Source organism: Hylaeus volcanicus, chromosome 2, assembly GCF_026283585.1.
Source record: "Hylaeus volcanicus isolate JK05 chromosome 2, UHH_iyHylVolc1.0_haploid, whole genome shotgun sequence".
Taxonomy (NCBI): domain Eukaryota; kingdom Metazoa; phylum Arthropoda; class Insecta; order Hymenoptera; family Colletidae; genus Hylaeus; species Hylaeus volcanicus.
This window is the reverse complement of record NC_071977.1, coordinates 23,450,332-23,471,923: the sequence shown is the minus strand read 5'-3', so window position 1 is coordinate 23,471,923 and position 21,592 is coordinate 23,450,332. Positions and strand designations below refer to the sequence as shown.

The 21,592-nt window shown below is 33.9% G+C and overlaps 2 protein-coding genes across 6 annotated transcripts; one reads left to right on the top strand and one right to left on the bottom strand.

The window, feature by feature from the left end:
• Positions 1-7,733: 7,733 nt before the first annotated feature.
• LOC128885114 (RNA exonuclease 5-like) lies at positions 7,734-11,572 on the top strand. Of its 5 annotated transcripts, none has more exons than XM_054138930.1 (10): positions 7,734-7,961; positions 8,808-8,899; positions 8,964-9,142; positions 9,215-9,461; positions 9,533-9,731; positions 9,812-10,034; positions 10,103-10,247; positions 10,315-10,565; positions 10,653-11,046; positions 11,116-11,572. In XM_054138930.1, the coding sequence occupies exons 2-10, from the start codon at positions 8,825-8,827 to the stop codon at positions 11,404-11,406; spliced, it is 2,004 nt and encodes a 667-aa protein (XP_053994905.1). In that variant the 5' UTR covers positions 7,734-7,961; positions 8,808-8,824; the 3' UTR covers positions 11,407-11,572. The 5 variants fall into 5 exon arrangements, with proteins under 5 accessions (XP_053994905.1, XP_053994904.1, XP_053994908.1 ...); XM_054138929.1 differs by having other exon boundaries at positions 8,727-8,899; XM_054138933.1 differs by lacking the exon at positions 8,808-8,899.
• A 136-nt stretch (positions 11,573-11,708) lies between these two features.
• Positions 11,709-18,309, bottom strand: LOC128885113 (dentin sialophosphoprotein-like). Its single transcript, XM_054138928.1, has 4 exons — positions 18,115-18,309; positions 17,550-17,892; positions 17,208-17,452; positions 11,709-17,114 (listed from the first exon to the last, which is right to left on the bottom strand). The coding sequence occupies exons 1-4, from the start codon at positions 18,161-18,163 to the stop codon at positions 12,061-12,063; spliced, it is 5,691 nt and encodes a 1,896-aa protein (XP_053994903.1). The 5' UTR covers positions 18,164-18,309; the 3' UTR covers positions 11,709-12,060.
• Between the last annotated feature and the right edge of the window lie 3,283 nt (positions 18,310-21,592).

The window sequence follows — 21,592 nt, the reverse complement described above, 5'->3', positions numbered from 1 at the left end:
GATCTTTTATCTTTCCTCACGATGAATTCGACGGACGGTTCGCGATGCGTCGTCTCTGAACGTCCATGGACACATTTACAATTAGAGAGCACGTTCTTGCGTTACACCATTTACTTACAATGCAACCGCCTACCATTACCGTCGATTACGATGCCTCGGATCTCCGACATTGAGCGTCTGAATAATCTCCACTGGGATAAAAAAAACACTGCGAACTGTAACACGCTTGGGTGACTTTGTTCCTACGTGTTAGCTGAAACTCTGCGTCAAGGATTCATTGGATTCTTAGGACGGCGTTATTGAAACTTCAGTTTTTCGAGTAATTTTTAGCGAATTGATCAAAATTGAGATTGATGCTTGGGAGACCAAAAAACCGAATTAACATTGCAGGTTATTCGAAGTAGTTTCTGGTGAAATTCGAAGGGATTTTATGTTAAATGTTATGTTAGGTTGTCCAGAAAGTTTGTGCCAATTTCTAAGGAACGTTCAAAAACACGTTCGAATTTTAATATATATTTATTGAATTGCATAGGTGCCATTTTGTTCCACAACCTTTCCACCTTTTAAGGGATGCATGCATCTTATTTGTTTTCAACCACTTCGATATATTCAGACCTGTACCGCCTACCAAAAATCGACATGGACTTTCCGGACAACCCAATAATTTGTTACCATTAGAATTATCAACGTATACGGGACTACCCACGTACAGTGGGTGTAGAAAGTATTTGTACACCGATCAATTTCCAAAAAAACTATGTGAAATTGTAATTTATTAACTTTTTTTTTATAAACAATGATATTCTACATAATCTTGGAAATCTTTAGAATAGATACAGTACGAAAAGATTAGGTATTTTGTATAAGTGAGAAATCAACAAGAAAAAACGATAAATCGATAGAAACACAGAAGCAATAAGTATTCGTACAAGTGTTAAATTTTTACAACGTCATTTAAAAGAAAAACGAAATTTACATTAATTTATAAATAATTATTACTTCGTGGGATTTCCTTTTGATTTTATAATTATTGCAACTCTTCTAGGCATTAAATTAACTATCATAAATGTCGATGTTATTCGGAGTGGAATCTTCTTTCATTCCTTTATTAGAGCATTTTTTAAGTTTTTTTTACTGGAAATTAAATGTTTTCTAATTTTCACGAAGCAATAAACTGATGTGCTTATGTTACAAATTCTACTGTAAATTCTTCGTCATAAGAACCGTGCGAATATTTATTGCTTCTTTACTTGCACCAATTTTTCGTATTTTCTCGTTAGTTTCGCAAATGATATAAACTAGTAATTGTTGTTTGAACTATATTCTAGAGATTTCCGAGAATATGTAGAATATCATTAATTATAAAAAAAAGGAGTTAATAAACTACAATTGAACACAAAAGTTTTTTGGGAAATTGATCGATGTACGAATACATTCTACAGTCACTGTAGCACGAATTTCCAACGCAAAGATAGTGGCACCTGTTAACACGACTGTTTGGTTGTAGGCTTCGCGTCGAGTTAGATAAACACCAGCAGCCGTGGGATATTAAATTCAATTATCGGTCAACTTCGAAATTACGTGCATGCGTTAAATGCACTTAAGACAACGCAATTAAAACAACACTTAAGAGCGTGTCGCTTGAACAGTCGAATTTAAAAAAATATCACCTTGTAGAGAGTAATGAGATGAAACTTTTTTATATTTACAGTTTATTCATTCATCCATTTTACACCTAATATTTTCAGTAAACGTGTTCCACCTCGTGTCAACGAAACGTTTGATAAAAATCTGCACGTACGCAGGAACATACGCACCGCGCGTTTAATATAGCATTCATGTTCGCATTCGTTGTGCAATAGGTTGGATTTTTTTTTTTTTTTTTTACTGTGACGATCGTTAATCATCCTGTACACGAAAATTTGAGTGCCTCTCATTGGCATCGTCCTCACGTAAATAATACTTATGCAGATCGCACGCGTCCTCTGGATGACAAATAAAGTGCAGCGCCTCTTAAATTCGTCTGCATTTCGTCTTTGCCTCGTTTTGCGCCAACCTTTGCCACAAAACGTTTCGCAGGCCAATCACGCAAAAGAGAAAGAGAATTTGAAGTAACTATTGTTGGAATTAATTATATAGAGAGAGGTACAGCAACGTTGCGCAATTGTAAATAAAAACGATGCTCCTGGGATACTTTCGATTTCTTGTTAACAACAACCGGAGATCTCGTGTTGTACTCTTGTTATGAATACATCAAGAAGCGATTCGAATTACGATCGTTGGCTGCTGATAGACTTCACGAGAAATTAAACCTCTTAAATTTATCTGAACGTTTCTTAACGCAACTATAGAAAGTTAATGGTCGTGAATGTAAGAGGTCGTTAACAACATAAACATCTACGCTCAAGATACAATACGTTAAGATTTGATATATTTAAATTTATGCACGCGCAAATGTTTTTAGCAAGATTAGAAATTTAGAAACCGGAGCGAGTGGATGATTATTAGCGATAGAGTTGTATCAATTGATCTGAAATGGAACTATTCTCGCTATAATAATGAGGGTTGGGATAAATGTAAAAATATTGCTTTTTATTTTATAAGTCACTATTATAGGTACGATTTAAACGACTGTTGCGCATTAGGCAAGTTTATTTGTTGCTTCCAAGAAATACAAGACGAACAAAAAGATCGTAAATATGCTAATTATCGAGATGAGTGGGATGGGAGACTGAACGAAACAGCGTCTTGACGACAACTAAGACCACGTTTGAAATAACGTTATTTGAAATACCGTTTCAAATAACAAGTTATCTTGTTGCACGTTTACTTCGACATTGAGATGCCTAGACATTACCATCATTCATAGAATAAATTTAATATTTCCGGTAAATGTGAAATGTTATCTCGAATAAAATTTTCAGTCGACAATTGTTATGATTACTTTCTACAACTATCTATGGAAACGAATTTCCGTGGACTACTGGTTTCGAATTCCCTGAAGTAACGTTTCCTTCTGGTTTAGTCAATGATCTCGGCCCGAGAAAAACAGTCTATTGGAATCCAAGTTTCTATCGAAGAAAATCCATCCGCTACCTACACTCGCTCGAGCAGCGAGAACGACAACGTTATATAAGTGAATTTAACGCTTTGCCAACCGCGCAATTTTCGTTAAGGCAACGCCTGACTTTTGTTACTTTTAATCTCAACGATAGGACGTGTCTTTCTGTGCGATCTACGATGGCCACTCGGTTCGATCAGTTGCGTTAATCCTGTCGATGTCGAGGATAACTTTTCAAAGGTGCCGAACGTATCGAACCGCGACAATCTTTACACTTTCTTCTTTCTTTCACTCGCAGCGATGATAAATGCTCGGCCTGGCATTTCGCGCAATGCATTGTTGCGTGAATGAAATTATTACCTGCAGGTTAATTCCCATGGTTTCGATGAACAATGACTTATCGACTTGATCCGCGCAGACGATCAGAAGTCGATTGTAACGAATGCACGGTCTGGGTCAACTCTCTGCGCCCCATTGGTTGTAACGACATACACGGTCTGTCTGAAAAGAAACCGAACTTTTGCTATTAAAAGAAAAAACAAACTAACAAACATTACTTGTACTTTCCAAAAAGTACAAGTAATGTTTTTACACACACGTTTATTTACTCAAAATAATCTCCCTCTGCGTCAATACACCGTGTAGACCGCATAATTAACATTACGAAGGACCTTTGCAGCTCCTGTTTTGGTAGCCCGTTTAATACGGCGGTTACAACGGCCTGAATCTCTGAAATGTTGCTATAATGTGTCTCTTTCATTGGAATTTTCAATTTTTGGAAAAAGAAAATAATCGCAGGGAGACAGATCAGGCGAGTAGGGTGAATGATCCAAGGTAATGCCAATTCCAATGAAAGGGACACATTATAGCAATATTTCGGAGATTCAGACCGCACAGGGAGATTATTTTGAATAAATAAACATGTGCGTAAAAACTTTACTTGTACTTTTTTCTTTTTATAGCAAAATTTCGGTTTTTTTTTTTAGACAGACCGTGTACGTCCGTTGTTAAGTCGAGTATTATTTCTGGTAACGTAAACGAGAGTAAAGGAATAAAATAATACGATTTTAATATATTTTTGTGGGAAAAGAGGAACACGCCATTTTTAGAAGCAACTTCAATCAATTGTCCTGTAGTAGCCAGTCATGTTTTGTTGTATGAAGATAACCGTCGTATGTAAGACAACCGTATAGTTTAACAAATTGTACTGAATTACTCAAGTCAGATCAGAAGGATGGGTGCCATCATGAAAGCCATGGAGCAATTCAAATGTAGACACGGTTTACTTTCCAAGCCTATAACTTTCTAACTATTAATTTTCGTTCACACAACAATTTCTTAATGTTCTTCGGAGGTGGAAATAAATATATCAGCGAGATTGTACAGTACAGTAATTATAGAAAAGAGATCATTAATTCTAGCATAAGTCAACGAATTATAGTATAAGAAGAACTCCTCACGAGGTCATCTGATGGTATATATATTTACATGTTACAATATATTTACGATATATTTGCATACATATTTGTATACATATTTACAATATATTTACATGTTTGAATTCGTTTTTTCATCAGCTACAATGCTATAATAATAAAAATACCCCATGCCATTTAAAAACACCTCAATGACATTGAAGCCTCGAGAAATATGACCCTGAGGTACTTTTCGCATAGATGGTAGTATGGCACCTTCGTGACTGAAGAGATTTTATCAGAACAATTTTGAAGAGATCTAAGGGGGCGCTTTTGGTCGAAAACAAATTCGGGGGGCGCTGAGGACAAACTGCCGCCTCCTGGGCAATACTCGCAAGAACGCGCTAAAAGTTTGATTAATGTGTACTAAAAATCTTCGAACGCATGTTTTAACAAATATCTTCAATGTCCAACAAATGTTGTAAATGTCAGTGTAATCAACAATTTAGCAACAAAGAAAAGAAACAGATTGTCAATAGTGGAACGCGGCGATTTAAGATTGCTAATGACAAATCTGACACGAAATATCGAAAAATGATTGTCGTTACACCAAGCTCAGCTTTCTCACTAATAATAATATATTAATTTTTTTAATCATATACAGGATGAGTCTTATAACGTGACGACCTCAAACATTTCATGTCCTACTTTTCATGTAATACTTTTTTACGCAAAATTTCATGATTTATCCGAATTAGAAACAAAATATTAGAGATTCCATTTAAAAAACTGAAGGTGACTCTAATATGTCAATAAAAAAGTAAGGTAATAAAAAACAGATTACATCAGTGTATGTCCCTCTAGTAAACATTTTGTCGTACAACGAATACCTTACGAGTTATTTGAGGTCGTCACGTTATAAGACTCACCCTGTATATCTGTTTATCAAATTTTAAACAATACATCAACATGTTAATATCTTCCAATAAAGTAATTTTAATAAAAACCGGTCCTTGTTTTTAAATACATGTATAACGTAGTAATATAGTATATTTCGCCTAAAAGAGGCGCCGTCGAATCGCTGTTTGAAAAAAAAAAATATACATGTCGAATTAAGTAACCTCCTCCTTTTCGAAGTCGGTTAAAAAGAGGGCGGTGGGCCAAGAAAGGTTGGGAACCTATGCTTTAAATCAACGAATACGTAGGGTAGTCACCGTAAGTGGAACACCCTGTATATTTATCATCTCCTAGAAATCGCAGAAGCTTCCTTCGAGTCAATAATTTAAAAAGCATAGACCGCCGCTCCATTTCCCAGCGCAGCCGATCAGAACCGGTAAAATTGTTTGGGAACGGGAAGATGAGCAAGGATCTGAAATGCTCGTACAGAAACTGCAACCAGCGAATCGCGGAGAAAGTGGGAAACGTGCACCCGCGAGCGATCGCACGACTGCCGTAAATAATCCTGGCTTGGTCGTCCTGTGCGATCACTCGTCTGCAATTCTAGGAAGAACAGTTCATGTTTCATATGCTCCGAACCAAACATTATCACTAAGTTACTCGGTAATTAGGGGTGGATTTAGCACCAGATAAATCTTCCGCTTGAACAGAATTCAGTTCACTTATAGTAGGTACGTGAGCAGATTGTAATTCTGATTACGATATAATTTATGGCATTTCGATATATTGACATTTTAACACTTTAGCGATCAGTAGTCTACTAATCAGCCATGGTAATAATATGAACCACGAAAAGAATTGTTAATAACTAAACAAAAATTAATTCTGAAGGCAAAGAGTTAGAGAAAATTAATCTGTAGGATTTGAATGTTATGAAGTTGTTTTGAATTTCAGTTACTTCGAAACAACTTTCTAATTTCGTAGAAATTTTCGTAAGTATTATCTGGTAATAGTAATTTATTAGATTTTGCTTATCGACGAGTAGTTTATCCGCAAATGAAGAAATTGAATACCTTATACGTGGATGTATAATTTATAGTACTGCACCGCGAGCTACATTGAGAAGATAGAAACAGATTAAAGTGAAAAATATGTTTTCACCGTGTCCACCGTACGGGTGGGGAATGCACACCGATGCATAAAGCGCATAATCGTACCAGCTTAGAACATAGATTAGAATCTTTTGATTTCCTTCGTGTGTGTATAATGTATCGTAAGTGGATGTTTGTGTCTCTGGTCGTGGATAGTCGCTTTCTCCAACCAGTAGTGTAGCTAGAATCTCTCTCAAATGGAGGGATTTTAAAAGCATCGATTGCATTGATCATGTTTAACACTGTGTAACATTAAACATAAATTAAGCCTGGTGTATACGTTGAAAAATTTGATTAAAAATGGAATATATTGTCAGATTCCTCCAATTCAATAAATTCATTACAACAAGGAATATTTACAAAAGATTTCTTCGACGATGTCCTGTAGAAGTATTTCTTCTTTTGGTAATGTATAGACTTTCGTAATAATAATTACAAATGCAACAGAAGAAGAATTTAATATTTCATAGATTTGAATGGATCAATTCGGTGGTATTAGTTTAATTATGTGGTTTAATATCGTTTATTGTCCCACAGATGGATTTTATACAATACATTTACCATGTACACACTTAGCATAAGTTCCTTCTAGTTATCTGTTTATCTAAACAGATGTTAAAGGAAATAATTTCTATCGATTACAATACAATTTAATTTTGCATTTTAATATATATTCGTATATTCCCTCGATTCATGGACACAAGTTTTTTTATCCTTATTGAATAACCTCCTAATATTTACTTTCCTTTATAATTAACAAATGAAATTAAATAATAAGTGCATGGAATAATAAAAAGGTTATCGCATGTGTAATTATGTCAAATTTATCAATTTTGAATTTTTTATTAATACCGGTGGTGCCATCGGTGGGAAAATGCCCAAGTTTGTAGTGAAAATAGTTCTCACAGGTTGTATAAGATGGCGCCACCACTACATGCTAATAAATTATGTTTTATTTTCCATAAATGTATAATGAATACGATTCCTTCCTTTATAACAGTACAATATATTAGTTTATATGTCGAATTTATCAATTTTATGGATAATTATTTAATTTTGCAATAGTTATCGGCTCTTTAGTGAATGGCGCTATCTAGTAGTAACAATGGGAACTATTTTCACTACAAACTTGGGCATTTTGTCACCAATGGCGCCACTTACACTAAACCACTGTAAGTTCAGTGGGATTAATTGAGTGCTGACCTCTCACGTTAACAAGTGCCATAGTCATGAAGTAATGTGGTTTAAATACCTGGATATTCCATTATCTCTGTTTGTAAATACTGTAACTTTTGAGTGAAGACGTTTAATTAAAGTTTAATAAAAAATAATGATTTCCAAATGTAGCGTCTACTAGTCTATTTATTTCTACTGTGAACAATCTGATTGTGATTACAGGAGCTCAAAGAAGATATAACCTCAAAATCACTGACAATGGTAAACATGCTTTTATTTATTATCATAAATTTTTAGCACGAAAACGAAATAGATAACGAACATAAATCTTTAATTAAGGATTGTATAAATCTTTTACTTGATATATCTGTTGTTTTGTATAATGAAGTTTTTAAATGAAAATATGAAACGCTGTAAATACACTTTTGTGTTTGATGAACACATTTTATATAACTATTGGAGCAAAACATTTGCCATCCAATTTATCAGATAGCATTTCTAGTATTTAACAATGGATGGTAACCAAGTAATGGGAAGAAAAACGATAAAACTGGTTATAGATGTATTCTTATAGCAAACGTCAAATTGAAAGATTATCTTGCACATGAAATCCGAGAACATCATCTTTGAATTTCTATATAACCAAATGTATTTATTCATCAAGGGCTATATCTGACCTTCGTGCCTATCTTTATCAGAAATGTGTAACATACATTTTGCATTACATATAACACAAGTAATTTTTCATCTTGTACAATTCTCAGGTAATTTTATCCTAATGCCCCTAAACGATATTAAACAGAACCTTTACAATAAATTTGTATAAGTAATTCTACCCACATGCTTTACGATGTACTCCAAAGAATCTATTTTTACAATATGACTTTAATATCATAACATTTTATTTTACAACTTCGTATACTTAAAGTTTTAAGATTAGAATAAAAGTACGAGTTTATCATTAAATACTTACTCAAATTGTTTCTGAATACATGCAACAGTTTCTTCCAATTCGTTTTTTTGAAGGTGCATAACTTTAATTTTATTCAAACAAAACAAGAGAAAATATCATGAAGAATTTAACAACAAAGCAATTGCAAAGAATAGAAAACAAGAAAAAGAAGATGGCAGCTCTTTTGGAAATTACTAAATTAAACGATAAGGATAGAGAAGCAAAAATACTTGCTCTGAAAAAAACTGTTAGTATAATCAACAAAAATGAAACATTTACAGTTACTTTTATTTCATAAGTATTCTTATAAGTCTGAGGAAGGAGATCAAACCAACGACGGGGATGGTAACGAAATTTCTATGGACGACATCTCGACGCGTAAAAGACCTTGTTGCGAGGATCCGAAAGATTCTTATTCGGAAAATTCTCTTAAAAAGGAAGATACAATAATTAATGAAGAATCGAATCCACTAGCTAATAAAAAACCTAGGTGTGTTTAGAAATTAAAAATTACAAGTAGGAATTTTTAAGAAAACATTAATCAAACGCTACCATTCTGCAGACTAAGTGGCGATGAGTATCTGGAATTGAAACAAAAATTAAAGGAACGCAAAAAAAAACTTAGAGCGATACCTCGCTTACACTTAAAAGCAGTTGGCGAAAATGCTAGTTTAAGTTTTAATTTTAAAGACAATGATAGAATTCCTATTTTCCTAAGCGACGTACAACATTTATTATTGTTCTCTCTACATGGCCATCACTCACCTTACATGCCAACAAGATGGTGTCATCTTGAAAAGTACAACAAGGTAATAAAACAATACAAAAGTACAAGAAGGTACAAAGACATTTTAAAAATGATCAATAAATTTTTGAAAAGGTCGCACACACTGTGGTTCTTGTTGTCGAAGGGCTGTCTCTTTATCATTTTATGGCTTATGAGAGTATATTTTCACATATAACATCGAAATTGGAACATCGCGTTGAAGTAGTAACACCCGCCGCATATGGGGGATCGGTAATTGAAGATCTGGCTGCTGTTCCTATAACTGGTATACATAGGGACAGATTGATTAAACGTACATATATTTCAAGATATTTTTGTTTTATTATTGCTGATATAACAGATTCAAAAATTTATACTAAATTCCTCTTTTAGAATATGGATCGTTAGAGGCTGCTTTACAAAGTACAGGGGATGTAATCAAATTATTAAGAACTGTTTTTCCAATGCAATACACTAATTCAAATAATGGGTCTGATAAAAAATCATCGGAACTACCCCATACCGATAAATTTCCTCGAACGCAATTACTTTTATCTTTATGTCAAATGGTAGAAGAAAATTATCCAATACCACTAAAGGGCGAATTAGCGAAAAAGTTAGTATCGTTGATAAAAAGTGTTCTCGATTATATTTGTATTATATTAATATACGTCTGGTATGTAGATACGAAAATTATATAATGACAAAGGATGAATACGTGGAAGCTACGGCAAAATCACCAATGTTCGGTTTAGACTGTGAAATGTGTAGAACAACAACCGGAGAATTGGAACTGACGAGAATATCACTCGTTGATGAAAGCATGAATGTAAGTTTATAACTAATATTATTCCAATGTAGAAAAATCTACAGATGCTATTAAATTCTTATCACAGATTATTTACGATAGTCTGGTAAAACCAGAACGTCCTATTATCGATTATCTCACTCGATTCAGCGGTATTACAAAAGAAATGTTGGATGACGTAACAATTACGTTAGATGATGTTCAACAAGCTTTACGAAAACTACTTCCTGCTGATGCTATTCTTGTGGGGCAAAGTTTAAACTTTGATTTACATACCTTGAAAATGATGCATCCGTATATTATTGATACATCTGTAATCTTTAATATTACCGGTGACAGGTAATCATCGATCACCTTTTCGTATTAAATTTTGTTCACCAAAGAAATATTTCGTCTAGAAGTAACTAGTCATTATATTAAATGCAGGTACAGGAAAACAAAATTACAAACTTTAGTCAGAGAATTTCTCGGTGAGAGAATACAGGAAGATAAAGGTGGGCATTGTTCAACTGAAGATTCAAAGGCTTCTATGAAGTTAACGCAATTAAAATTAGCAAATAGCGTATATTATGGTGATTCTGTGTTACTTGGTCGATGCGATATAGAAGTTTTAAAATCGGAAGTAGAAGACCATAACAATTCAAAAAATACGTTGAAATCAGAAATGCGAAAATATGCTACTTCGCTTTTCAAACATGTAACAAAAGACCAGAAAACAGCAGCAGTTGTGGGTAACGAAGATGTCATGAACGAATACGCTAAGTATTTGACTTCTTCTATTAACATCATGGACGACGATAATTTTGATAAAAATGATCAAGTATGCATGTAAATTATAAATGATTAAAAAACTGGAACCAATATAATATCATAATTATTTTTATTTCAGGTGCGACTTGTTGTTGCCGAAAGTAATAAACAGGCCATAAAACGAGCTTCTGAGATAGCAATGGAACACGCATTTACCTTATGTCACATCAGGTTAGAAGAAGAGAAATTAAAAAATGACCACGCAGAAGTAACATTTCGAACGGTAAATAAATGGGTACATAAACTATGGCAACATATGGCAGTGAACGGTTTAGCGTGCATTATATTCACGGGAGAAAATGCAGCAAGTGGTGCCTGTTTTTTTAATTTGAAAAGAGAAGTACCTGAAGATTGTATAATACGTGCTTAAAACGGTAGAATCAATTTGTACATTGTATTTGAAAGAAAATCATTAAAGATCAACGATTCTAATATTATATTGTCATTACACTGTCATGTAACGACTAATTCCCATTTCGATAATCATTTGCTAAAAATGTACAAATATTGTTAATAAACTTTTTTACTATGTGCAATTTCTGTTTAGTGAAAATTTCTGCAATATGTATAAGTTATGTCATTAAAAATTATCAGTTCATAAACTGAATATAAAATTAAATGGAATATTTAACTTTAGATTTATATTATTTATTTTCCCGTTAAATACAACAAATTATATTAACAATTATTTTTATAAAAATTATACATTTCCACGTTGGGATTTTTCGAATAACCACGTTTTATTTTTATATTAGATCTCAATTTATTGTAGAACAGTTTTTACCGAAAAATGTTCGATTATTACATAATAACGATTTGGCGTCATTTGTTAAAATGCGCCAACAATTTATAGTAAAAAATATACATTACTTTACACTAGATTACAATAATTAATATTTAAGGCGCCTAACTTGTACAAAATATTTAAAAAAACACAGCGATTATAACAATTATAACCAAGTACTAAACTTAAAATGATATTCTACAATGCTCGCAGATCGCATTATATGAAAGACAAATAAGTTTAGTATGGTTTGTTACAAAACTTCGATTTACCCGACGCTTTTTGTTTTTCTACATACATTAAGTAAGCTGAAATAGGTTGCCGAGAATTTCTAGTGAGCATTTTCTCTCTAAATGCGACTACTTCCGAATCCTTCTTCTTTTTCTTTAATTTTTGAAGATTGACAACTTTAAACTGAGTTGTACCTCCATAGGAACTTAATGGAATAAAATCATCCTCATCTACGCCTGTAATTTCTTTTTTCGCCTTTGAATCAAACATAGAACGCGATGGAAGTACTTGTTCTTGAACCTTCGATAATTTCCTCCTCTTCAACGATTTCAATGGAACGTCCGAAAGATTTTCAAGAACTTCATCAGGAAGTCGCTTAACACTTCTTTTGGAAATCATTTCTTCTTCATTTTGCATTTTTTGTGTATGCTCTCGGTGTGATTTCTTTTTAAGTTCTTTATTTGCTTTAACGGCACTAGTAGTACGTTTTATAACTTCTAATGCTTTATCTCGAGCTTTAGAAAATGCAACTACTTCTGAACCTTCGTCTAAATCCAACTCTGCAGCCCTAGATTGATGTGATTTACTAGATTTTCCTTTATTCTTTTGTTTTTTCTTCGGTAAGCTTTCAACTAAGGTTTCTTCATATTGTGCATCTTTCAATAATGCTTTCTGTTTTTTCTTAGATAATTTCTCAGTTGAAACTTCGGCATTTTGTGATGTAACATCGTTTGATAATTTCTTCTTTTTCTTGGACAGTTTTTCAACTAAAACTTCTTCACGCTCTGAACCTATATTTTTTAATAACTTCTGTTTTTTCTTAGGTACTTTTTCAACTAAAACTTCTTCACTCTTAGGAGCAACATCCTTTAATGTCTTCTGTTTTTTCTTGGATACTTTTTGAACTATTGCTTGTTCACTTTCAGAAGCAACATCCTTTAATAACTTTCGTTTTTTGTTCGACAATCTTTCAACTGTTTCTTCAGATGAGAAAACAATCATCTTTTCATTTTTATCTTTTTTATTTGTAGATATTTTATTTTTTACATTTGTGCTTGTAGATTCTGTAGCATTTTCGATAATATTCTGTCGTTTCTTCTTCTTTTTCCCTTCGTTATGTATTAGTTCGTCTTTACTTTCTGGTTTTGTTTCAACTTCTATTAGAGGTTCTTCAACGACAGCACGCACTGTCTTTTTCTTCTTCCGTTTCTTCGTTTTCTCATTCGAAAGTATTTCCGCGTCATTATTATTATCCACAACGGGTGAATCCTCTTTGCAATTGTCTTGATCAAATAAGATAGAATTTGTATCTGTTACTGTTGGTTTCTTTCTTTTCTTTCGTTTCTTTTGACCATCCTTTTCTAATATGTTTTCAGCTACTTGAAATAGTTTCTTTCTTAACGAGACATTTACTTCCTGCGTTGGTTCTCCATCTGATTTGTCAATGTTTACATTTGCATTTTCCAATGAGATTAATGATCTACTCTGTTCATTGTTTATATTGTCGGTGATTGTTTTCATAGATTTAATATCAAGTTCTAATTCTGGTGCGCTTCTGCTCAATTTCTCTTTTTCTAAGTATATTGTAGTAGGCGATACAGTAGATGGAGCTAGTACCGTTTTATGCAATTCTGTGAATTTAGAAGGCCTTGATCTTGACAAATTTATTTTTTCTATGAGTTTTACTGATTCAGATAATTTCAGTGGGACACTTCTATTCATAACATTTTCTTTGCTTAATTTTTTCGAACTATTTCCAATTCCTAATGTTCTGTTTTCAATTTCTTCCGTATTTAAATTCGTATCGTCGTCTTCTTCGATTTCCTTTGTCTCATTGGTCAATTTTACTGAAGTGGCTTCTGAACTTACGTTGAATTTTGTTCGTTTACACGAACTATTTGTAGGAGTACTACATTCCATTGATTTATTAAGTTTAAGCACATTTTTATTAAATAACAACGTAGAGTTATTCAGTAATTGTTCGTTATCAATTGAAACACGTTTTTTATTTGATTTTTTCATTGTAAAAGAATTTAACAAAGGCGAATAAGATAAATGTTCGTCTTCGTTTGTTTCCGTTGAAGAGATATCTGCTATGGCCTTTTTTTCTTTTTTACTGCTCTTTATCGTTTCAGACAAATTTGTATCAACTGATTTTCTTAATTTACTCTTTCTTTTATTCGAAGTATCCAATGATTTATTTGTAGCTGTTTTATCAATAACTTCTTGTTCGTCTTCATCAGTTACTTCCTGTTGTGCTTCATCTTCAATTCCGTCCATTTCTTCCTCTGATTGTATATTTTCATCTTGTTCTTCTACTACTTCTTCATCTTCTTTTTCATTTTCTTCATCATCCTCAATATCTATTTCTAATTCACTTTCTCCTCCCTCTTCTTCTTCATCATATTCTTCTTCTTCAACTTCATCATCATCAACTACAAAATCTGTAAGATCTGATCCATTGTCATCTGGGTCCGAAGATTCAGTTTCCGACGCTCTGCATTCATCTCCAGGTACATCATCATCAGAAAATTTTGCGTCATCATCACCATGAAGATTATACTCTCTTTGAATATCAGAATCGATACTTTTATTAGATTTATCATCATCGCCGTCATCACTGTCGCTTCCTTGACCAAATAAGAATTTAGGTAATTCCACGCTTTCACTTTCTGAATCTTCAGACTCAATATTGTTTTTACTGCTATCGGAATCCGAATCAGTGTCAACAATGATCGAAGCATTTTTATTTAACTTTTTCTTTATAACACTCCTCTTTTTTTTAGTGAACTCAGACTCTTTAGATTCATTGTCAGATTCTCCTAATATTCCTATTTGTTTCGACTTTATTTTTTTCAGTGAAGAATCATGTAACGACTGTCTTTTTTCATTTCTCTTGCTAGTTGTAAATACATCTTCACTATCAGAATCACTTTCTATACATCTACTTAACGATTTTCTCTTTGCTGTTTCTATTTTACTAGATTGTTCAAGTTCATTGTCCATCTCTTGAATCGTTTTGCTGGGTGACTTTTGTTTTTTTAGGACATCCTTAGATTTACTTTCATCTAACGGGGTATTAGTTAACGATTTATTTAAATCTTCCTTTTCTGTCTCTTCGTGTGACTCGGATATATTTTTTTTTCCCGCGGACTTTCGAATTGAAGTATTGTTTTTGAGAGTACACTGTTCTTTAGTTTCCTTTGTGTCTTTTATTTCTTCTTGCTGTCTCGATTGATTCATCTTACTTGTGTTTAAATTTTTACCTTTACTAACATTCAACTTAGATCTATCTTTTGATTCATCTACCGTCCGATCATTTTGTGCTTTTGCGGAATCGTTTTGAATTTTTAATAGAACAGTATCATCTGAATCATAATCGGACAGTTCCTTTTCTTTCTCGAGTCTTATGTTCTCAGCAGCTAACCATGCTTCCCTATCGACTAAAATAAGGTCACATTCCGCTTCACTTTCGTTGTCTAGTCTTTCCGTCGACAATGAATGTATCGAACTTTTATCGTCATCGTCATTCTTCTCTTTCCATTCACCAACTGGAATATCTTGAAATAAATTTGCCGTATTTGTATCAGAATCATTATCGTCGACATCCATACTTTCTAGATTCTTTTTACACGTCTCTAGATCCGCTTCAGTCATCTTTTGTTCATTTGGCTCTGATTTATCTATAGATTGCTTCTTTGAACTCAATGAATCATCCAATGTAGAATCTTTCTCTTGTTGTTTCTCTTTCTCAGGTAATTCTTCTTCAGACTCAGCTGGTGTTTCTGCAACAGTGGAAGATTGACTACTCTTAACCACATCAGTTATATTATCTTCATTTTTATTAGTAGACGTAGAATTCCGTGGGCTTATGTGAGCATCCGAGGATTTTTGCGTTTTCTCATTAAGCAAATTATTCGTTTCTTCTATGTTCTGTGAATTATTTGTAGCATCATCATCCTTTGAGATGATACAAGAATTCGACTGAGTGACATTATTTAGATTAGGAGGTAAATGTGTTTCTTTAAAGTCTAATGTATCAGTTTCCATAACATTTTCTGATATATTTGATTTATCAAGTTTCTTTGTTGTCTCATGTTTATCATCCTTAACCATAATCTCATTTATAGTATCTTTCTCAGATTCTTCATTCGTATTTGTAATTTTTTCTATATGTTCACTTGAAATATCCATCTTGATGTCTGCATCTTCATCACATTCTTTAATCTTCGAAAATGACTTGTTGGCTGGCTCTATTGATTGATTACTTATCGCAGTAAACTTATCATCATTTGATTTTCTGACATCATCTGTGCACTCTACAATTTGAATGCTACCATTTATACTTGAATCTTCACACGTTTCTACATGTACAATATCTTGATTTATACTTTCATTAAGCGGAGTGTCACCATTTAATGACTCGGTATCCGTGCTTAGAACTAATTTTTGCATATTGTCTGAATCCTCATCCAGGATCAATGCGTTTATTTCACTTGTATTTGTTGGATTATTGATTGTATTAGTATTAGTGATAGTCTCTTTGATGGAAACAATGGCATCTGTTGTTATTTCTGATGAATCTTTTGAATGAGAATACATTGCAGTTTCGATACTAGGGGATGTGCATTTTTCTTTACTTAACTTACTGACATTGACATTACTTTCAGACAACGGTTTTGGGCTTTGCAATAATACATTTGAGAATATTAGATCATCCCTACTTTGTGAATCATTATTAATGTTTGCTGCTTGATTTTCTTTATTGCTAAGATCTTCGTCTTGTTCTACTACCGTACTACTTAATACATTTTCATCTTTAAGTGTGTCAGTACTGGTATTTTGGGAAAGTACTTCGGACGTATTATGTTCTAAAGATACCGATCGTGATTGGGCTACATTATCCGTAGAAATGCTTTCTTCTTGTTCCAAAATATTTTCATCATTTGGCTTACCATGTATTGCATCTTGTATTTTTTGACTTGTGTTTCTATGATTTGGGTCAAGCTTTTCTATTGATATTGATAATTTCTTTGTACCTTTTGGGCTAGGTCCTTCAACATCTAAAATACAATACAGCATAAAATTATTATAAAATTACTTTCCTTGAATTAAATGTTTAAGTACCATGAGAATAAATTTTGTAGATAACATACCCATTTCATTCAGTTCTTTAACTTCATTTATTGTATGATCCAATTTTATAGAATCTTCTTTTTCTTCTACAACAGTTGCCTCAGATGGTAATATCGATGCTCGTCTTCTTATTTCAACAGGTGTACTCAATTTGGTTTGATTTACTTCTACTTCGGATCCTACAGAACTAGCTCTTGTTCTACGTGTAACTCTTGTTATAGGCGGTGTTGACTTTGCTTCAGACCCAGCTCTTGTAGACCTCTTGCTACAAGCAAAGGAAGAAAAGAGGAAATAATTAAATAAAAAGTAACTTTATTTTAAGAAGTATATTCATATTTATATTGCTACAGTACTTCATATACCTTGATCGACTATTAGATTTGCTAAGTATATCACTTCCAGCAATATTTTTGGTCTTTTTTGTAGGTGTAAGAGTAGCATCTATTTCCATGGTTTCGCTGATATCGGATGATGGGGAATTTTTTCGGGGCCGTAAGCTCCTCGTGTTTTCCGTTACCGTTGGAAACATATTACTCGTTCGACGTCTCGTTGTTCTTGTTAACTGTTCTTTACTAACGCTGCTAGCCTCACTCGCAGACGATTCAGGCGAGGATTCAAATTGTTTAGCAGCTGTCCTAACACGAGAACTACGGCGTAGAGGGGAACTAACAGATCCCAACCCGGTGAGAACACGAGTCTTGCGACCTGAAGATACGGTACAATATGAAGAAAAAATGAAAAAATATACGTCTGAGCTTTACAAAAGGCGAACTATTTGTTTTACGCAATGTTTAAAAACGAATTCGATTAATGTCACACGTTCTTATGCCAAATAAAGTATGATAATCGATGCCGAATCGACCGTTACAAGTCGATGACCAGTTGAACCGCGTGCGCACACAAACCAAAAAAATGAAAAATACGAACCATCTTTCACGTCTATCTCCTCATCCGAATCTTTCGCAGACCGTGACATTTTACTTATCACTCGAATCACGCATCAAATAAGAATATATATATGTTAAACAAAAAATAAACCTCGAAATCTCTCTCCCCGGAAACATGTGCTAATGTACGATTCAAACTGAAGGTATAATAAACGACTTTTCCTACAGGGTCGTCACAGAGTAGTTTAACAGAGACAGATGGGAAACTCATGTTTGAAACTGTGATGTTCGTCGTATTTCCAGATCAGGGTCGGCTCTATATAAATAAAATCGATGGCTCCCGATGGCACCCCTGCCTAAGATCGTTTCATGTTGACAGGGCCGGCGTGACCTTTTGCGGGGCCGGGTTCAAAAATTTTGCGGGGCCTGAATTCACATTCAAATCGTACACTTGAATTTTACAACGAGGAATTATTTACTTACAAATGCTATATATTTTATATAAGATGAATATTAAACAATAATACTTTGATGATTTTTGTCACTCCTTTCAATTTAATCATCGCTACTAAAAAAATGTCTTGCATCTCAGCAAAAATTGCTTCCATTTGTTAATGGTATCATCCCTCTGTAAAAAGTTAATCAAAATCGGTACCTTTTCATTCAGTAATTTTCGTAGACCGCGGGGCCTTTTAAAACGCGGGACCGGGTTCTGGCGAACGCGCTGAATCCATTGAGCTCTATCCTAACTGGAGTGTGAACTCCTGTAGGAAGAAGTAGAGGCGACGGAGGTCCGAGAGAAATGCAAAATGGGTGGTTCCGGTATTATCATATAGCAAATTTATTTGTAGAGGGGGAACATACGTGCGGAACAAAAGTGAGTTACTTTCAGATTCTTTTCCGCATAAAATTGGATAAATACAATATAAATTGAATTGTGACAAATAATAAAATTTAGCTCTATACCAAATTGTATATATTTATATGATCTAAATTATGGTATGTAAATTATGTATACTATTTCATTATTATTACATTATTATTAATGTTTCTATCGTTTTATATATAAATAAAAAGGAAATAAAGTTCAAATCTGTACATAATTAATCTGTAAATAATTTCTGGAGTGCCGCGAAATTCAAACAAAGAGGAGTCTGTCTCCCTCCACACATAAATTTGCTATAGGATAGTACCACCGGAACCACTCATCTTGCATCTCTCTCGGACCGGCTTCTCTCTCACAGTTCACGCTCCAGTTAGGATAAAGCTCAATGCCTGAACCTTCCTTGCGCCGGCCCTGCATGTTGACTACACTTTACTTCAATATCATTGCAATCTATTATATAAAATGTATACATTGGAAAATTTGTGATGGAATGACCAAGACGTGTTTGAATCTCTATTTTACTATTGATATTTCTAAGGTATTCATGGAGGTACTCCCTAAAAAGACGCCGTCGTGTTCAGAATTATGATTTGGAAAACGCCAGAGTTCCACCTCTATAAAAGTGATCTATGGCAACGTAGGCTCTGCCGGAATTTTCCAGCTATGCTTTCAGCGCCACCCTCACACCTGCAGTAATAAATATAAGTTGATTACGAGTTTATTGAATCAGGTGTAGCGTAAAAAATGAGGATATCGTTTATAGTTCTCAAACAGTACAATAAAGCTGATCATTTTATATCCATTCTAACTCTACAGCATTGACAAGATGATAAAATTGTATGTATTTACAATTTAAAAAAAAATCAAGTTAAAGAGTTTTGTATGTCCATGCACGTTTACTTATGTTATAAATATGGACGTGTTTATATTGATTTAAAGCATCACATTAGAGAAGGATTGAAAAGATACTTTTGAAAATTCTTGTTTTATGCCTGACTAGCTCAGTCGGTACAGTAGAGTCCCACGTTGGGCGGGTTTCTTTTTGGTTTTTTATTTAATTGATTGCTTATTTTACATTGAATAAAGGAACACATTCAGCTCGAAAAAGTATAAGTTATCTTTTATTAAGAAAAAAATAGACCGGTCTATATGATCCTTACAGAAAAGCTAGTCGAGACTTCGAAATTATGTCGAAATGGGATCATTACGCGAAAGTGGACCGTGCAAATTAGCAAAACGATCACTGATATGGTGATTCTCGTTGTTTATCGTTTTCAGTAATTATTCTCGCGATACCGATGACGAAAGATCTACAATACGAGCGACACCGCAATGCGTTTCAATAAACAAGGAATAACTTTAACCGAGTTTCTCAAGTCTAGACTTCCATAATTAAAATTATCGTTCCAATAAAAATCTTTCGATCATAATAAACCTTTCACATCAAGTGACAACGATAATGGAATCTCAGCGTCTGACCATTTCGGATGTTTCACTCCTAACGAGGCGCGTGCAAGTACAGGGAACTCTTTATCGTTGAATCGAAATCGACTCGCGTTGCAAAACAGCAATCTTTTCAATCCCAAGCTCGTGTTGCAAAATATTAGGATGTAGAATCGCGGGATCCGATTGCAAAATATTAGGATGTTAAATTGCGAACTCGAGCTATAAAATACACGGATGCCGTTCTCGCCTTGTGGAAAATATTAAGATTGAAACTAAGACGACGATCACGTTACACGACATTCAATTTTAAATTAGAGAAATTATTTTTTTCTGAAATAAATAATTAACTGCCTGTAGTTTGCAGTATTGCGATTGATATATCTAGATAAACACGTGAGGTATACAATTTTTGTTCTGCGAAGCATTAAAACTTCTTCAAATTCTGAAGAACACAGTTTCAACATAATATGTTCGTAGTGTTGTGGAAGCTATTATAACTCGACTCTTCCATTTTATTCAGAATAGTCTATTTAATGTCAAAGTTTCTTTACGCTCCCTTGACCTATTTTTGCCCTACGTTTCCGTACATCGGCTATCGACCCTGGACAACTTCTGGGATCTTCTAACTTGACCCATTTCTGTCAGGTTCTACGCCTGCGTCTCCTTGAATCGATTCGTGTTTCACATCTTCGTGACACGTATCCGATGTCACCCATGGTTCCTTCAAAAATACCCTTAATAGTTGAATAAAAACGAAACAATAGGGCTGGAGAGATAAAAGAAAAAATATTTTGTAGAAGGTACACGATTGGAAAAGTTCTAGAAATTGTTCTGTGCCCTCATTATGTATACAAATAAATCCCCAAAAGATGTTTTACTGCATACGTGACAGTTTGATCGAAATGCAATCCTAAACAAGTCTAATCTTCCAGCAGAAAAATCTTGTTTCCTCAGTGGTTCTAATAATGTAATCAATGACTGTAATATAATACCTGCGTCTGAATTGAATCATTCTTTCACGATAAGCGTTCCACGTTCCATCAGCAGAAGTGCATTGACTCTAATCGCAAGTACATTAGCGCGAGCTTGAAGGCCAACAGCTCGGGAACCGATTCAACGCAAATTCTTGTGTTCCGTTTTTGGTAGAACAATTGATATCACCACCGATGGGAATGAATCTAATGAA